The sequence below is a fragment of the Pleuronectes platessa genome, chromosome 5 (assembly GCF_947347685.1).
Source record: "Pleuronectes platessa chromosome 5, fPlePla1.1, whole genome shotgun sequence".
Taxonomy (NCBI): Eukaryota; Metazoa; Chordata; class Actinopteri; order Pleuronectiformes; family Pleuronectidae; genus Pleuronectes; species Pleuronectes platessa.
The window spans coordinates 999,481-1,018,391 of NC_070630.1; the positions used below are offsets into that span (position 1 = coordinate 999,481).

The following is an 18,911-nucleotide window of genomic DNA, read 5'->3' on the forward strand; positions in this document are numbered from 1 at the left end:
GAGGGAGAGAGAGAGAGGGAGAGACGACAGTTGGAGGGAGACAGAGGAGGGGGGGTTACGGAGGAAGATGGAAAAGAAAGGAGAGGGGACAAGGAAGGGAGGGAGGAAGGAAGGAAGGACAGGGAGGTGGGATAAGAGGAGAGAGAGGAGGAGGCAGAAGGTTAATGAGCTCTGAGAAGGAGACGGGGGAGAAGAGGGAGGGAGTGCAGGGGGGAGGAGGGACGTCTATTGTGGTGAGGGGGGGGGGAACAATGGCGGCGGCGGCAGAAGGCAGCACGGGGGGGGGGGGGGGGGGGGCAGCTCCACCAGCCTCAGTGACGGTGTTCAGGTGAACTAAAGCTGTCTAACTTTGTGCTCTCTCTGAATAGCTAACGTTAGCATTAGCAGCTGTTTATCCATCAATCTGCCACGTCTTAGCATCTGTGGCGGTTAGCATGCTAACCTCTGGTCCCAGTGAGTGACAGGAAACCACCACCTGCTTCAGATGGGACCACTTCACTCCTCCCCGCTCCACTGGGTTCAAACTGGGCACGTTAATGGGATGAACACTTACTACAAACTTATACTTATTTACAATTCTATAATGTGTTTTTTTCTTCGTGTGTCGCCGAAGGTTTTATGTTTTTATTGTAATTCTTTGCTCCATATCGTTAACATTGGGCGATTTGTTTTGAAAGCGCACACACACACACACACACGTACGCACACACACACACACGGTCGCACACACACACACACACACGTACCTTGACATGATGTCCCTCCATGTAGTGTGTTGCATCTCTGAAGAGACGATACATCACGAAACCCTGAGGATCGATGCTGTCGATGAGAGGATACGCTGTCTGAACAAACACACACAAACAGACACACACACACAAACAGACACACACACAGATAAATGATCAGCAACAGGCAACACGTTAATTTTAATTTCAATCAATTGTCTCTTTTTCACATCGTCAGACTCGTCAAACATCTGTTTGTTAAATAATCTGCAGATTCATCAACACATCAAATCTAAAATTGCTGTTGTGTGTTGCTTTGTTTACAGTCATCTGAAAACCACAGACACACACAGTTAGCCTGTTGTCTCGTCTCTGAACACACTGAATGTTTGTGGTTCTCAGACTGTAAACAAGTCGTCACACACACACAGACACACACAGGTTGAAGTGACTTTGAACTGAGCCTCGTTAGAGACGCAGTGATCGTCTGTGATCGTCAGTGATCGTCAGTGATCGTCTGTGATCGACCTGCAGCAGCTTCACTGACGTCTTCTACAAACATCTGATCTAACGCCTCCTCCTCAGGCAGCTTGTGACCGGGGGGGTGAGGAGGCCACAGGTCTGAGCAGACAGCTCCTCCTCCAGGTGGAGCTCCTCCTCCTCACTCACTCACCATGCCGGTCTCTGCCGTGAAGATGACGATCTCGTAAAGCGGCGCCAGCTGCTGGAAGAGGTACTCGATGCCCGGGCGCTTCTTAAACCGCCAACCTGTCGCCAGCTGGAAACAGATGGAAACCAGAAGGTCAAACAGGAAGTGATCATCACCACTGAGATGATGGGACCAGGTTGTGACAGAGTTTTAAATCTAAAGTCATGAAACATTCTTTATAGAGCTGTAGTTGGAACCCACAGTTTGGAGAAGGAACCTTCATGTGAGATGAACACTGCAACCACAGCCTGTGTGTGTGTGTGTGTGTGTGTGTGTGTGTGTGTGTGTGTGTAACTGTAGCAGCTGAGCAGCCGTTGTTTCTTTACGGTCCGACACTCAGGGGTCGCAGCCCTTTCCACTCAGGTCGGCTCCTGTTTGCTGCTGCTGGAGTTAAACACACACAACATGGACAGCCTGAGGGTCGGACCTGTGTGTGTGTGTGTGTGTGTGTGTGTGTTGTGTTCAGTTACGCACAGATAATCTGCAACCGCAATTGCAGCTTTAAAATGTTGTAGACAGTTGAAGAAGTAGTTGTTTGTGTGTGGTCCGAGTGTGTGAAGTGTGCGATGAGCGGGATGAAAGCAGTGTGTGTGTGTGTGTGTGTGTGTGTGTGTGTGTGTGTGTGTGTGTGTGTGTCACACAGAAAGGAAAGCCTACTTCTGAAAGCCTACTACTGTGTTTGTCTGCTTTAACAGGCAGCGGGTGTCGAGTTACGGCTGCTGCACACCTGTCAGGTAAGTCGACAGCATGTGTGTGTGCAAGTGTGTGTGTGCGTGTGTGTGTGTGTGTGTGTGTGTGTGTAAAAAGGAGAGAGTCAGTCAACAAGTCGACAGGTGTTGGGACACACCTCCGACACACACACCACATCTTCCACCTGTCCCATAAAACCATTAACCCTTAAATTCTCCTGCTCCTTCACGGCCTGAACACTTCTTCCACGTACACATGTCATTTTCTGTTTCACATTCTGAACTGACAACACGACAACACGACAACACAACAACACACCAGACTACGTCACACAGCACGAGGACGAGCTGGAAACATGACGGGGGTGTTATGGACAGGTTGTTGTGCAGTGGAGGTAAACAAACAACACAAGTTTGATTTGTGTTGTTTCCCCCCCCCCCCCCCCCCCCATTCCACTAAAGATGTGCCCCGGCTCCGCCCCTTCCGAGTGAAGACACGTACCGACCACTCCGGGTGCAGCAGGACGTCGGTGAGCTCCAGCACCAGAGTGTACGGAGGTTGGTAGTACGGCTCCTTCAGAGGGTCGGGCAGCAGCTTCGGGCTGGTTGGCTCGATGATCATCTGATAACACACACACACACATACACAGGAACAAACACACACACATTATTAACCGTGAACATATTTCACAATCTTTCAGAGTCAGAGGAGGAAGTTTGCAGAACAAATTGTGGAAGTTCCGTCTTCACGAGGGAAAACCCAACTTGCAAACTTTGAATCGCGCTCGTTTCTAAAAGCAGTTTCTCTTGTTCCATTCTGTGAAACCCGAAAAGGAAGATGAGATATTTAAATGGTCTACATCACAGAAACCACTGCTGGAACAGTTTCTACACTCAGAGCTGAAAAACTTTGAGAAAAATCCAAACTTTAAATCTGGCTCCTTCTGACAGAACTGATGAGTTTAACAGGAAGAGTCCAGTACCTGGAAACCAGTTTGAACTGTTCACACCAGAGTTATTACTTCTGGTAACTGAGTTAAGTTTAAGAGGAAGAGTCAGAGGCTACGTTCAAACTATGTTTTAGTTTTAAAACCGAAACGACTCAGATGTGTTTGTGTGTCAGGAACCCTGCTGAAGGTCACTGACCTGTCTGTAGTCCTGAAAGTACTTGAAGGTTCTTTTCAGCTGCTGCACGACTGGAGGCTCTGAAAGGAGGAGACAACAGAAATTAGCCTTGAATAATCATCAGCTGATTCCATTTAATTCACACGTTCATTCATGTTTTAAAACCTGGAAACTACAAATATAATCTGAAACCAAAGTGAATCAGGTCCTAAAGACTACAAGTCCCAGCAGCATCACCTCAGGCTGAGCGATCACTGCACAGAGTGGAAGTAAAGAGGAAGGAGTGACGTGAAGCCAAATCATCTTGATCGCCCCCTGGTGACCAGCTGCAGTACAGGTCATACACGTTTTGTCTTTTTAGGTAGTTCTATCTCACTGATCTTTGTTCAAGGTTCATGTTTCTGATAAGTTATCTTTTATTTAGTTGATATAAAAAGGGCTGAGATGATTGACAGCTGAGACTGACTTCTGATTGGGCGAGTATCAGCGGGACCTCCCTCCGACCACTAGGGCACAGACTCCGACTGCAGAGGACGTGAAGATGGCAGCGTTGGTGTTGGAGATATTTTGGCTTCATGTCTGGACAGAGGGAAGAGGAGACGTGTCGAGTCCCTGAGGTCATGAGCTCAGCCTGGGGACATCAGTCAGGACGAGGACCCGGAGGCTGATTGGTTCTTATCTGAGCAGTGATCAGTGAGGGAGGTACCAACCCACTGAGGAACCTGCTGAGCAGCCAGCGAGCGGCGGGCGGCTAATGACGACTCCTCCGGCCGTCAACGTGCTGATGACTAATAATCATAAAGACCTCGTTTCCCAGGGGGCCGCGGGCTCATTACTGCAAATGGCCGCAGAGCAGCAAGATACAAACACACCGGGCGCGTGCCTCTCTCTCCTCCCACTGCTAAACAAACGCTGAGGCTAGCACGCTCTGCTCCCCGGGGACTCAATCCCCCACAGTTCATAGCAGCGTGCTGGAGCAGGAAGCAGCAGCCATCTGCCACAGTCCTGCTGGGATGACGCTGGGATGGGGCGCATTCACTTTCACATGAGTGTGTGTGTGGGGGGGGGGGGGGGGGGGTGTTCTACTGTATGCATGTGTTTATAGAGGGGGGGTGGGGTTGTATATGTAAAAAAGATGGAGGATGAATTTAAGGGTTTGAGTAAAGAATCACACTCTGCTTGTTTTTGTCAGTGTGTTAATGTTTGTGTTCCCCACTGGGAGGACATTCCTGGACAATCGCACATATCTCTAAACTCTGACGTGTCCATGAGCGGACACGAGGTGGGACGTCTGTCCTCAGTGGGACGTCTGTCCTCAGCGAGACGTCTGTCCTCAGCGGGACTTCTGTCCTCAGTGGGACGTCTGTCCTCAGTGGGACGTCTGTCCTCAATGAGACGTCTGTCCTCAGTGGGACGTCTGTCCTCAGCGGGACGTCTGTCCTCAGTGGATTATTCACGTTTATCTGGAGGTTCACCAGTAATTTATTTTGGTAATGTTCTGTATAACTTTGTATTTCTACAACAACAAAATATCCCTTTTTGTTTTCTTTAAATCCAACACAATACATATTATAAAACGTCTTGCTATACATAAATTAAAAACTGTCAATTTACTGTGAAAAAAAACTATGTTCAGATTTTTACAAATAAAAATATTCTGTTTATATTTATATTCACGTGTTCATCGGTCTTTAGTTTTTTTATGTATTATATAAACATCTGTTTTAGTAGAATTCTTACACACACACGAGGATGTGTGTTGTCTCCTGTGATGTGTGTGTGAGTGAACGAAGGCTTGTAAAACGGATGGTTATGATTGGCTGAGCAGTAAACGACTCTATAAACACACACCTGTGACGGCATTACATCACTAGTACTGCGCCAAACCAACCAGAACAACAGGAACCCACAAAGAGGAGAAACAGGCGGGCCTGCGGGGGGGGGGGGACGGACCTGCTGCGTCCTGTGGCTCGGCTGCTCAGACACGTTCACCTTTCACTAGTTCATTGAAATCAGACCAGAGTGACTCGTCCAAACCAAACGACCTTCACGTCCTCTGAGTCAAACAGCTGCTGCACTCAAGGCCCTTTAACCGCTCCACCATTAACCCTCTGACCGACCACCTGGCGGCGGCCTCTGACCCGGTGCTGGGAACATGATCCTTCTATAAAATAAAAACCAGAACTTTCATTCTGTTAGAACTGGAAAGCGAAGGCCACTGTCTTCCTCCTCAACACGATGGACGAGCGGGATGTTTGTTCACATCTCAAATCCTGGAAGCACCAACACCAACATGGACCCTGGAGGAACATGTCGCTGGATGTCTAAAACGCTGGCAGATTCACTTGATGAAACTTTGCCAGGTATATGTTTTAACTTTTATATAAAAGCAAGAGAGCCTATGTACTCCAGTGCTTTTACAAGAGGGTTTTAACAACGCCCTTTAGCTGCTCTAACATTCACTGTAAACCGTGGCCTCTTGGAGCTTTACAGCTTTATTTGATCATGTTAATCAACGGACTCCGGGTGTGGAGGATGGGCGGCGCTGATGTAATGGAGAACAGAGCATGATGGGAAAAGGGAGGAGGAATATTTAACTGCTGCGAGGAGGAAGTCACTGACATGTCTAATAAGAAATTAAGCAAAACTACCCTGAATATGAACGCTGCCCTCTGGCGCTGATGTGAGAGGTCCCAACCAATCAGAAGCCAGTCCCAGCTGTCAATCATGACATCTCAGCCCATTTTTATAGCATCAAATAACTAATTAAAGCCAAACTGATCAGAAACACTTGAACAAACATCAGTGAGATAAGAACTGAAGAACCTGAAACCAAGTAACTCACATGTTCCTTGATGTTGTTGTTCGGTTCAGGTCTGATTTGCTAACACGGAGGAAGCGGCCGGCCACCAGGGGGCGACTGAGACGTTTTAGCTTCACTTCTGAGGAGCTGTCATGTCGCCCAACTTTATTAGGAATCTTAGCAGCTGGTCATATTTCATAGACATCAAAATATGTCAATATCTGGAAGATGGGTCGTGATGAACTCCATCCATTCTCTGGTGATCAGGGCCGTACAGGTGTGAGGCTCAAGTTCTGTTTGTGTCTTAACTTTATTTAAGACCCACTGACTGAGAGAGGAGGATCTGATGCTCTTGAAAACTTCATTAGAACAAAACAACTTAAAATCATTCTCTGCAGTAAAAAAAATCCAAACCAAAATCACGTCATCCTGATTGTTTGAATGTAAAATAACTGAAATTCCTGTTTTGAATCCCGATAACTGTGTGAGTGAAGAAGAGGCCACCTCCTCTTCTTTCTTGTCCTCTCTTGTTCCCCCTCTCTCCTCTCCTCTCCCTGGCTAACGGTCGTCCTTTCATACTCAACCTCGTCTCTTTGTGAGAGAGGCCTCGCTGCGTCGAGCTGTCAAACCAGGCCTGTTTGTGTTTCCCTCTGGAACGGCCTGGGTGGGCCCATGTGGGCTAAACAACTTCAGGGTGAAGGTGACGCCGAGGCACAACAAGCTAAACTCATCCAGGCCGAGGTTCTCACACTGCGAGTGAGAGAGCCGGCTCTGCTTCGGCTTTATGGAGCTGGAAACAGCTGCTTGTAGGAAACACCGAGGATGTTCATGATTAACACTTAACCACTAACTGACAAGAATCTCTATGAGTGAGCCACGCACAAATAATAAATATTCTCTGCAGCTCCAGGGAAGTTTGACAGAAGAACATATTCCTGTCATCTGCTACAACAGCAGTGAACGTTAATTTAATGATGTTTACATTTACTACAAAGTGACTTTACAGCTGAATGACGACACTGAAGCTTCAGAGACGATGAAGTCAGAACTGATGAGACAAAGAGCAGGAGACCAGGAGAAGCAGACGATCACAGACATGAACTAAAAAGGATAATGGAGTCCGGACTTTCTCAGGAGCTCTGGAATCTCCTCGTCTTTCTTCGTATGGCTCCTCATTTCCATCCCGAGAACTGAGTTGTTAGTTTTTCAGACATCAACACGACCTCTACACAGAAATCCCTCAGCAACAGACTTGGACACTTGCCTTCTTGCATCGAGCCCCTCTGGATATTAATCCAGGTGTGAAGCTAACAGTGCGTTGATTGGCTGGTTCTTCTTCATCCACATTAATAAAACTCAGCTTCTCTTTTCAACCCTCAGAAACAGAGACTCTAGGAAACGCTGCTGGCCTCGATTCTAAGTGAGAAGCTTCTCTCAGGAGGGAGGAAGCTTCGGACAGGAAACATCGTGGAAATTCCAACGAGTGGAGTCGAACAATTCATGTCTGTAAACATCCTCCGTCAGATAAGAGCTGATTTCTTTAGTGTTTTCCTGTCAACAATCATGTGAAGAGGAATCAGACATGAAGCAGAAGCAGAGGATGACGGTGGAGGAGAAGAACCATCGCCATCTTGGATCGATCATGAAGTGACTTCTGTAAAAGGAGCCGCATTTCTATTTGAACTGGTAATTTCAGTCCCATTGGATTGTGGGTAATTCTTCCCCTGTTATAGCAGAAATGAGCCGTTAATGAGGAAAGCAAAAAGAAAAGAGGAGATAATGGAAGATGGAAGATAATAAAAACAAGTCAGTCAAAACCAACTGTGCAGAGAGAGAGAAATTAAGAAAGGAGGGAGGTAAGAAGGAATGAAGGATAATAAGAGTGGAGGATAAAGGGATGGGTATAAGTAGAAGTGGCTGGAGGAGGAGAAAGAGACAAAATGATAAATAGGAAAAGCAAGAAGTGAAGAGTGAGTGACTGAGAAAGAAGAGGAAGTAAAAAAAGGAGGGAATGAAGCAACAACAGAGAAAAGAAAGGATGACAAGACGGCAGGAATAATGAAAGGAGTGACACAGAGAAATAACAAAATGAGGAAGAAAAGGAGGAAATTGTGGATGAAAGGAGAGAAAGGAGGATGAAGAGAGAGATGGATGTAGGGGCCTCCGTCCCAAACAAAAGCTGCAGTCAGGACCAGCATCTGCTGCACAGCAACATGTCCTCCTCCCTCCATCCCTCCCTCCCTCCATCATCCCTCCCTCCTCCATCGCTCTCTCCCTCCATCCCTCCATCCTTCCATCCCTCTCTCCCTCCCTCCATCCCTCCATCCATCCTTCCCTCCCTCCCTCCCTCCCTCGTCATTTGTTTCTCTACGGGTGACAAACGACACCGTGGCCGGTGTTTGTGTGTGTGTGACAGTGTGTGTGAGAGACAGTGTGTGGGTGTGCGTTTGACGGTGTGTGTGTGTATATGTGTGAGAGAGACAGTGTGTGGGTGTGTGTCTGACGGTGTGTGTTTGAGAGACAGTGTGTGTTTGACGGTGTGTGAGAGAGACACTGTGTGTGTGTGTGAGAGAGACAGTGTGTGGGTGTGTATTTGACGGTGTGTGTGTGTGTGTGTGTGTGATGTACAGGATAGAAAGTGTGTGTTAATGTTAGAGCAGCAGTGAACTATAGAATGTATATAAAGAGGATCAGGGACTTTACGATTCTTTATTTTGTTTATGAGTTAAACTGTCATGATGTGTGTGTGTGTGTGTGTGTGTGTGTGTTGGGGGGGGGGGTGCGCATAAGGTGTCAAATCTCCTGGTTGCCATGGTATCCGACGCTCCTCTGCATCACGCACACAAACAGAGTCTCCAGCCAAACACGTCCCTCAAGACCTCTTCATCGTCCCTCCACTCACCTTCTGCTGCTCCCAGAGGAGCTGGAGGGGGGGGGGGGGGGGGGGGGAGAATACTAGGAAAGATGAGGATGGAGATGCGTCTCTCCTCCCTGAGGGACCGTGAACTTTTACCCCGGTCCCTCAGCTCATCAGGGAGGATTTGGCCCCGGTCCCTGAGGTCATGATTGGTCCTCATTACTCTGAAGGGACTGAAGTGTGCGAGGGAGCCTTTAGATATTGATGTTGTGTAATCATTCACGATATCATTTATCACCTTTCAGTGAAATCAATATGTGATGATGTCAGACTCATTCGATGACGTCATGTGATGATGTCCAATGAGCTCACAGGATGATCTTTCTGCAACTTGTGTGGTAAATATGAATAACAATGGTGACTAGAGGAAATCACGATTGGCCCCGTTGCATACACACAGTTAGCAGGAAGTAAACACAACTCTTACAAACAACACACCCACTCGCTCACTGGGGAGTTCTCACTCTTTGCTGCGTGTCTCTTTTCCTATTTCCTTCCTACTGTCTAGTGTCAAATCAAAAGAATAAAACATATATTAAAACATGTGAGTGTGGACGAAGGCTGAGGAGCAGTCCTCACACCGCGGGGGGGGGGGGGGGGGGGGGGGGAACAGCTGTGAGCCGGACGTCGGGTCGATGTGTCGGGACAGAACTCGCCACCTAAGCGAAGTTTGATCGGGGGCTGATACTAATAATCCCTTCATCAATAGTTGTGTCCCTCAGGCCCTGTCCTCCCTGAACACACCTCCCTCCTTCTGTCCATCCATCCATCAGGGTGTCCGTCCCTCCATCTACACATCTGTCCACCGGCCCCATCTGTGCGTCCTGACCACACTTCACTCACCGCTCGGCTCAGTTTTATTTTAACCTCGGTCAACAAACAACTGGAAACAACACATGTGCTTAATGAGCAGTGGACATGTTTGAGTTAAACAGCAGGAGATGATGGACAGCTGGACAGATAGAGACAGAGGGGACATAAGAGACCGTAATAAAGATAGAGACAGAGAAAGCTATAAGGAGGCTGAGGATTGTGGTCAGATGAGGACCAACTGGACCCTGGGGGATATTTTATGATGGACGGAGCGACGGAGGGACGGAGGGACGGACTCTGGAGGAGGGACACGTGCCCACTGGACCTCTGGGGCTGAGGGCTATTGATGAATTGATTATTGGCAGATCAGAACTTGCTTAGAGGCTAACCACAGCCGATCCATGTCTGAACACATGATCATGTTTAAACTACATTATGAAACTATATTAACTTAACTAGTTCCATCAATTTATTACATTTGATGATGTGAAAACTTATTTTACAGAATTAACTATTTAAAAAAGATGTGCATTTATGTAGGAATTCTATTTTTCAGTCAGTACAAATCTCCAAACTCCGCTCGGCTGGATCAGGAAGCCGAGGATCATGGGTAATATCCAGCGTACAATATCCATGTTTTCTGTGTCGTTACATTCACGACTGTCGTGTGGGTCTGAAGAGTAAATGTCTTTCTCTGGATGTAAATGCAGAGTGTGTTTGTTTGAATGATGGATCACTTCACTAAAGCCTGTGTGGCACTGCCAACTGCCCCCCCCCCCCCACCCCACCCCACCCCACCCCCACCACACACACACACCACTGCCAGGGTGTCAATCAAACCACATGTTCAGTAGAAGGTGGGGGAGGACTCATGTGGACCAAAGATTTCACACAAGATGAAAACCTGCTCAACCAGGTTCTGTAGATAATACACAGAGTAATGAATGTATGAGGCATGTTCTGCACACACACACACACACACACACAAACACAAACACACACACAGTAAAGTGGGTTCACTCACCTCTGTCGAACTCATCTGGAATCTGTCAGAGACGAGGGAGAGAGAGAGGATTGATTAAAATCTCTACACACTGATCATCAAGTTGTAAACTGACGTCAGTAAAGTCTCACAACACAACTGATAAACATCTTTGGACATTTGTGGGAAACAGACGTCACAGGTTTGATTCCTGGTAAAACATGAAGCTGTTGAGGGAACTGTCGTGGATATCGACCTTTAGTATTCAGCCAACATCTGATGTTTGAACTTAATGTGAAATAGAACGAGATGGAACGAGTCAATGAAACAAAAGGAAAATGTTTAATAGAAAGATGGAGAAGAGGAAAAGAGACAAAACAGTAAAGAATGAAAAATAAATTAATAATAGAATAATGTTCGGGAGAAGAGTGGAATTTGAAGGAAGCCGGAAATGATGGAAGAAAAAAATAAAACATGAAGGTGAAAGAGAAAGAAGGAGGAAGAGGTGAAGACGGAGGAGGAGGAGAGGAGGAGCTGTCGGGAGGATCAGGAGCTGTGGTGAAGGACTCCACCTGGTGGTCAGACGGGGTCTAACATCCTGTCTGCTCTGAACAGCCCAACACGAACCCCAGGGCTCCACAGAGGAAGGACTGTGACCTCTGACCTCCTGCTCACTTTCAAACCAAGTCGCTCGATGTCAAGAGTCTTCAAGTCTCCTCCTCTCACACACACGTCTCAATGCCTTTACCCACTACTTGTAATCCTTAACCTACATTTGATCTAGACCTAACCTCAACATGTCCTCACCTGAACGTGTAATGAACTGGGTAATGGGGACTTTCCTCAGAGTATCGTGACTGAATCCACAGGTTCATGTTCCCACCACACGCGTAAAACCTGGACCATGAAATGCTTCAGAAAACAGAGGAACCAGGAGCAGAGAGGGCTTCTGAGAAGAGGCCTGATGTGTGTGTGTGTGGGGGGGGGGGCTCAGCTGCTGCTGGCTGTGCTGGTCAGTGTGGACCGAGGTGTGAAAACAATCATTAAAACCTCCTCGACACCTCAGTGTGACTGCAGCCTGGGAGCAGGATGGGAGCAGCTTCCCACACAACCAGCACAAGAGGCTTCAGACGTGACCTGAAGCACGAGCATGTTCCTGTGGTGAACGGGTCGGACCCGGACCAGCTCCTCCTCACAGGACAAACACCAGCTCCACCCGGCCGGACATGAACGCTGCTGTGGACAGATCAGTGTTGTTGTTCACAGCTCATCCACACCGGGGTCGGCCCTCATCACCAGAAGATCTGGAATCTCCTCGTGTTTCCAAGTTGACGTCTTCATCTTCTACGTGTCCGGCTCCTCTTCCTCATCCTGAGATGTTTGTGATCCCTTCCAAATGCTGTATTCTCACATGGACTCGCTAGTAAGAACTCAGCAAAGGGTCAGAAGCAGGTGACTCTGACATGTCAGGTGAACACCCAGAGCTCAGAGCAGGTTTGAAAGCAGCTTATGTTTCCCAGACAGCAAAAGCACACACACCACATGTCCACAGTCCTGCTCAGCAGATGTCCCCTGGAGACGAGGAGGTGAGATAAGTGTGTCCCTCTGACAAGTGTCACAGGACGACGTCTCACCGCCGTGAGGAAGTGTGTCGTCCAGCGGGAAGCGGACAGGATGTGCAGGTGACAGAAGTGTGCCCTTTGAAGCTGGGAGGAAGTGAAGTCATTCCCACGTCTTCACCTCGTCACAAACTGCTGTGATCGAGCACAGACACGGGGAAGTGGTGAGAACTCAAATGAAACTGGTCCAAAACAAACCAGGCAGAGCAGAGAGACTGGTTTACAGTTTAGTGACTTTTCATTTCTGAAACTTTGTCTTGACTTTGGACTTGACTCCAGTGTCTTCTCCTGGTTGGTGTTAAAAGCAGCTTCCTAGGTATGACCACATGAGTGAGATGAAGGCTGCTCATCAAATATCACAATCTGAGATGTTGACCTTTTCCTGGAGAGTTTAAATAACAGAGGTTCACACTGGATTAGAAACTAAAGTTATTGATCCAGTCACAGATTATTCTTTGGCTTTGTGGCTGCAGGAGGTCGAGTAAAGACAATAAAAGGAGTTTGTCCCCGATGACTCCACTTTCCCACAGTGACGGCTTCAAAGACTCAGACAAGGGCACTTGGCAGGAAGCCGTCCACGGTCGTTTGGCTCTTTGGTTCAGACACAAGGATCCTGATGTGAGAGAAGTGTGTCTCTGTGAAGGGACTTCCCACAGAGACACCTCCGACAGCCTGAGAGCGGAGGACCAGGACAGAGGGGACCAGGACAGAGGAGACAAGGACAGAGGGGACCAGGACAGAGGGGACCAGGACAGAGGGGACCAGGACAGAGGGGACCAGGACAGAGGGGACCAGGACAGAGGGGACCAGCACAGAGGGGACCAGGACAGAGGGGACCAGGACAGAGGGGACCAGGACAGAGGGGACCAGGACAGAGGGGACCAGCACAGAGGGGACCAGGACAGAGGGGACCAGGACAGGTATGGACCTCTGTCCTGAGAGATCCCATCACTAATGGTGATCGCCAAGTTCAGGTCTGAATGTAGAATATTTCCAAGCAGAGCAGATTTCCCTGTTGTGGGACTAATGAGGGATTAACTTAATTTAATATAACTTATCCTCTAGATCCCATCACTCAGGCCACACTGGTCTGATTCCACCGTGAACGTACGAATATTAAACTCTCAAATGTGCAAAGAGTTAACAAATGAATACATTTGCTAAATGACATTAACACAACACCATTAAAACCCCACAGGAAACCAGAATAAAGGACATTAAGATGCTGTTGCTGGGAACGCCTCCGACCTGCACAGACCAGTTCACAGCTGTGGGATCATTGTTATTTAGTGGTACTTGAGGACTGGAAGTGATGGTCTTTAGAACAAATCTCCTCTTTGATGTCCCGGCTTTCTCAAGCTCACAGCTCAGACACAGAGGACTTGTCAGGTACATGTCGAGTGTGCCGCCCGGCCACCTCACCCTTCCTGTCACAGCGTGAGGATGGGGGGGGGTGGGGGGTGGAGGTGGTAGAAGTGTGCTCCCTTCCTCTCCCACACCCACACCTCAGTCATCTGCATGACAGTCTGCAGAGCCTGTCCAGGTTTACACCTCTGTCAGACGGACACACGTCACACTGAGCTGTGAAGTGTGTCCTTCACAGGAAGAGGATCTCCTGCTTGTGGCGGGAACGCTCACCACCACACATCAAAGGAAGAGACGCACAACAAAAGAAGCTGATTGAAATTAACGGCAGCGTAAAAGTGTGCCGGCTCGGATCCACGTCCATGTGTGAACGTCCCCTTTGAGCCTGAAGGGACACAAGCTCACAACCACCTGAGAGCACAGGGTCACACCTGGAGGGGGGGGGGGGGGGGGTGTGTCTGTGTGTGTGTGTGTGTGTGTGACAGTAAATACAACTTACTATGTGTCCTTGCTCGTCCACCGAGTTGGAGCCTGAATAAAGATAAAAAGGAAACAGTTAATCACGTCTGTGGAGAAAAAACTTTCTGATTCAAACATCTAACAACAATATTATGATTTTCTTTGTTTCATGGACTGAAAGCTGCTGTCACCTCTGACACCTGAGCAACAAATATCAGTTTAATGGGAAAATCAGGCTCAAACTAACAAGAGTCGTGAAATAAATTCTCCAGATCAGGTGACATGAAATTAGCTTAAGTTTATCAGCAGCTCATGTCCACAGTTAAACAGTTAAACAGTTAAACTGTTTATATGGTTCAAGTAAAAGTCATAAAACTTTGTCTGATGATAAACTGATTAATTGAGAGAAGCTTAATGAATTAATGCATTAATTAAATCTAGAGTTCACCGACCCTCAGTGCATCGACATCTGTTACTTCAGCCTCTCACAGATCATATGATGTAATATTATACAACATTGACACTGGGCGAGTCAAAGATACACAAGAGATCACATGTCAGTTTTATTACCTTCTCTTTTTAAACTTTATTATTCTCCAGTTCTATGCTTCACTTTCAGAATCACCTTCTGAGCTCATGAAAAGCACCAGAACCTGTTTCTAGCTTCTCTTGAGTGTATCAGGTTCAACACAGGACTGAGACCCTTCATGGAGAGAATCACGTCTCAACACATTGTCACCTGTAGTTATCAGCTTCTCTATGCGTCACTCAAGTCGTGTGACGACTGCAAAGAAAGAAAGAGACTTCACAAACCTATCTGCTGTAAAACCAGACAACATGATAACATGCATGTTCTCCTACAGCCTCTTATAATCCATAGTCTCCACAGGAACTCCACAGATTAATCCACATGACAGGAGACGAGATGACATCCCAAATTATCAAGCGGAAATTCCAAGTTAGTATTCCAGAAATATTCCAAGACCCGGGAAAAGTAAAAAATCCAACAAAAAAAGGTAAAATCTCCAGAGTTCCACTCCATCGTACATCCCTCTGCAGACGGCCTGGACGCAAATTAGGAAGTGATAAATAACCAGCCGTGCCCAGTGTGTCAGAACCGACAGCTTTAATCCGATAGATTCAGAAAAAGCAAGTAAACGACGACGAACGCAGGAAAAATCAAAACGCGTCTTCAGATCAAAAGTAAAAGAATCCGTGAGGACACAAACCCGACAGATCGCTGGGATCCAGAGCGTCCTGCTGAGCGGCTCTGAGCTCCTGTGAGGATCTGAGGACGCCTCGAGGAAAGATCAAATCTAAACTCACACGAGCTCCACTCTCTCCTAACAGGATCTTTTTACCGTCTCTGACTGGAAACTGCAAACCGGCTGCTTCTAACTTCAATTGATCAAACACATCTCAGGCTGCTCAGCTCCGACTGACAGCTACAAGACCCGCCCCTCTGTGGGCGGCCCCTCCAAACAGGAAGCAGAGGGCGATAAACCAATCAGACCCAGTGTGTACAGCACATCCCACCCCCCCCCCCCCACACACACACGCTCATGGAGAGGGTGGGGAGACGATGAGGGGACAGTCAGATACCAAAAGATAATCACATTTATTGAGCCCATTTATTAGCAAGTAGAGCTGCGACTAAAGGTTATTTCAATTACTGATACATTTCATAATTATTTGTTTGTTTAACTATAAACTGTTTGAGGTCTTGACCTTTTACTTGACATAATGTATATTAGGATTTAGCGCTATATAAATAAAATTGAATTGAACTGAATTGTCGTCTTAAAATATCTGGTTCTGTTAAAAACAACAGTTTCAAACTCAAATATTAAGTTCAGGGTTTAAAAGAGAGTTGATTGTTTCGTTCCCTGGGACAGAAAAATAAATTCAATAAACAATGCAAAAATGGGTCATAAAATATTGGATTTATGTAAAGAAAATATCCAAAATGTTAAATTTGTAATGTAATAAAAACACCTACAACATGTCTGTCAGACCTGAAACATGATGCTGACACTGCTCTCTCTCTCTCTCCCTCTCTCCCTCCCTCCCTCTCTCCCTCTCTCCCTCTCTCTCTCTCTCCCTCTCTCTCTCCCTCTCTCCCTCTCTCTCTCCCTCTCTCTCTCCCTCTCTCTCTCTCTCTCCCTCTCCCTCCCTCCCTCTCCCTCTCCCTCCCTCTCTCTCTCCCTCCCTCTCTCCCTCTCTCCCTCTCTCTCCCTCTCTCTCCCTCCCTCTCTCTCTCTCTCCCTCCCTCTCTCTCTCTCTCTCTCCCTCTCTCTCCCTCTCTCTCTCTCCCTCTCCCTCCCTCTCTCCCTCTCTCCCTCTCTCCCTCCCTCCTCTATCGGTCGAGGCAGAAGTCGTCCATGTTGAATTTGGTTCTTTCTTCCAAATTAATGAGGAGTTTTTTTTCTGTCCACAATTACCAGAGCTGCTCCTTGTGGGAACTGTTGGTTTCTCTCTCTTGAGATAATGTATTTTATGATTTGAGGCTGTACAGTAACATTGAATTGAACCTATAGACACTGTCAGAGAAGTCTCTGTGGTCGTGGGCCAACGTTAACACACTTACCGAATATGTAGACGATGCCGACCGCCCCCCCTATTCCCATGAGTCCCGCCAACCGTAGGACTATCTTCTTGGCGTAGGCCGTGTTTTCATTCTGCTTCTTGTCCTCCTTCTTTTCTCCCTCCTTCTCTCCCTCCGCTCCCTCAGGAGGAGGCTGACCCTGGAAAAGAACCACACTTTTCAGTTTGAGGATTGAATGACATTCCTACTCTTACCTCCGGCTGCTGTGATAATAAAGGATCAGCTCGTCTCATCTTCTCATTTCAAAGTCACACATGGTGTCATCAGCGTCCACGTTGTCTGATATGCACTGGAACTAAAACCTGTTTCCACAGAACATTACGAGGTCATGTAGACATGGTGTCATCCCTTTAAACGCCCACCAGGGTGCGCTCCAACTGCTTTAGTAAGAACACACACAGTTTCAATGCTGGATTTTTTTTTTACTCCCTAAAATCCAGTATTACTCTGCTGCATAAAAAAGTAGAATGTAGACTGAGTGATGTTTGAACAAGGGTTTCTGATCAGTCGAGTTTGAATTTGTTATTTGATGATAAATAAATGCGCTGAGATCGATTGGAACTCTGACGGACTAAATATTGAGCTAAATACATTGGACGATGGACTAAAAGACAAAAGTACAAGACTGTGCAGAAAACATAGTAATCTTAAGAGTGAAGGAACTGCATATCCCATAAACCAATGCAAATGATCCTCTCTAATGCCCACCAGCTGCTTCCTCTTGAGTTTAACCTTGTTGTCTTTTCTGTGTCTCTTAAACAAACAGCACGTTGGAACTCACGGTCACTCTGTGGAAAAGCTGATGTAACAACAAACCATTCAGATCGGGTTGTGTAGAATAAAACTACTTTTTGTTAAACACAGCTGATAACACACAGACTTGTGGCTTCTACAGGAGAACACAACATTGTTTAACAATCTCGTACTTTTATCTGATTGTTACTCCACAAACGTTTAATCTGATCATAAATCAGCTATTTACAAACTGAGCCCTTCAAATTAAAGGTTTGAGCTCTTACTTTTATTTATAATGTTGATGTTCTGGAATCTGAAGTCATTGTGATCTCCATGCCCATCACGGTGTGTGTGTGTGTGTATGTTAGTATGTGTGTGTATGCATGTTAGTATGTGTGTGGTTGCAGTGATGGGGGGAGGACAGGAAAGGGGGGCGGGTGTCTAATGACCTTCAAACCAAACAGACCTTGGCGGTCACCGCTCTTTCTCTGACAGCTCCAGTCGTTAAACCGAGCGCACACGGTCTGCTGAGGAGATGTGAGCAGCTGACACACAGCATTAGCTCTGTGAAGGACTGAGCTAATGCTAACTGAGCTGATGCTAACTGAGCTGATGCTAACTGAGCTAACGCTAACGTGTGTGTCTGCTGTCATCACACAATAAAAACACACACATGTCAGTTCACTGTGAGCTGGAAAACGAGAAGACAGAAGCTAACATGTCTCCTGGAGACATACAAGCTAGCAGCCCCATGCTAACACTAGACAGCTAGCTAATGTCAGGTTCATTCATTCAGCACACTGCGGTGAGCCGGCGGGGCGGGGCACACATCTACCGTATCTCACAGTACATGTGAATAAGACTAACGCACAGACGCGGGCGGGCACAGCGTGTGTGTGTCCGCGTGTAAGTGGCATGTTCACATGTTAGCTAGCTCCCAGTTTAAACACAGGTAGGACATGTCAAGAGAAGCGGCTGCGGTTTTATCACCCCGGCAGCTGGTGTGGGCGGGGGTTGCAGTTGACTACATATTCTGTAGTGGCTGCCATCCCCTGTCAACCCCGCTGTGTGCAGATAAAGAACGAATCGAGCGCACCCATGCAGGCTAACCCCACCTGACTCTGCTGCTGGAGCCGCTCCTGGAGGATCGCCTGGGCCAGGCCGCCCGTGGCGCCGCCCGCTCCGGACGCCGGCTTGTCCGAGGAAAGGCTCCGCACGCTGTGGGCCGTGGCCGGGGAGGAGGCGGCCGCCGCGCCGCCCCGGAGCCGCAGGAGGCCCCGGCTCGCCCGCACACACATGGGGAACACGGAGCTGGCCGACATGTTGGATGAAGCTCTGGCTGCCGGCGAGCGAGAGAGGCGC

General features: G+C 47.6%; 1 protein-coding gene across 1 annotated transcript; it reads right to left on the reverse strand.

Annotated features, from left to right (window-relative positions):
* Nucleotides 1-746: 746 nt before the first annotated feature.
* Nucleotides 747-18,871, reverse strand: timm50 (translocase of inner mitochondrial membrane 50 homolog (S. cerevisiae); the record flags this gene model as incomplete). Its single annotated transcript, XM_053422768.1, is given in 8 exon segments — nt 747-845; nt 1,402-1,506; nt 2,629-2,748; nt 3,273-3,331; nt 10,809-10,830; nt 14,250-14,281; nt 16,797-16,953; nt 18,665-18,871. Coding segments are annotated over 8 exon segments (801 nt in total), but the record flags the coding sequence as incomplete, so codon positions are not given.
* Between the last annotated feature and the right edge of the window lie 40 nt (nt 18,872-18,911).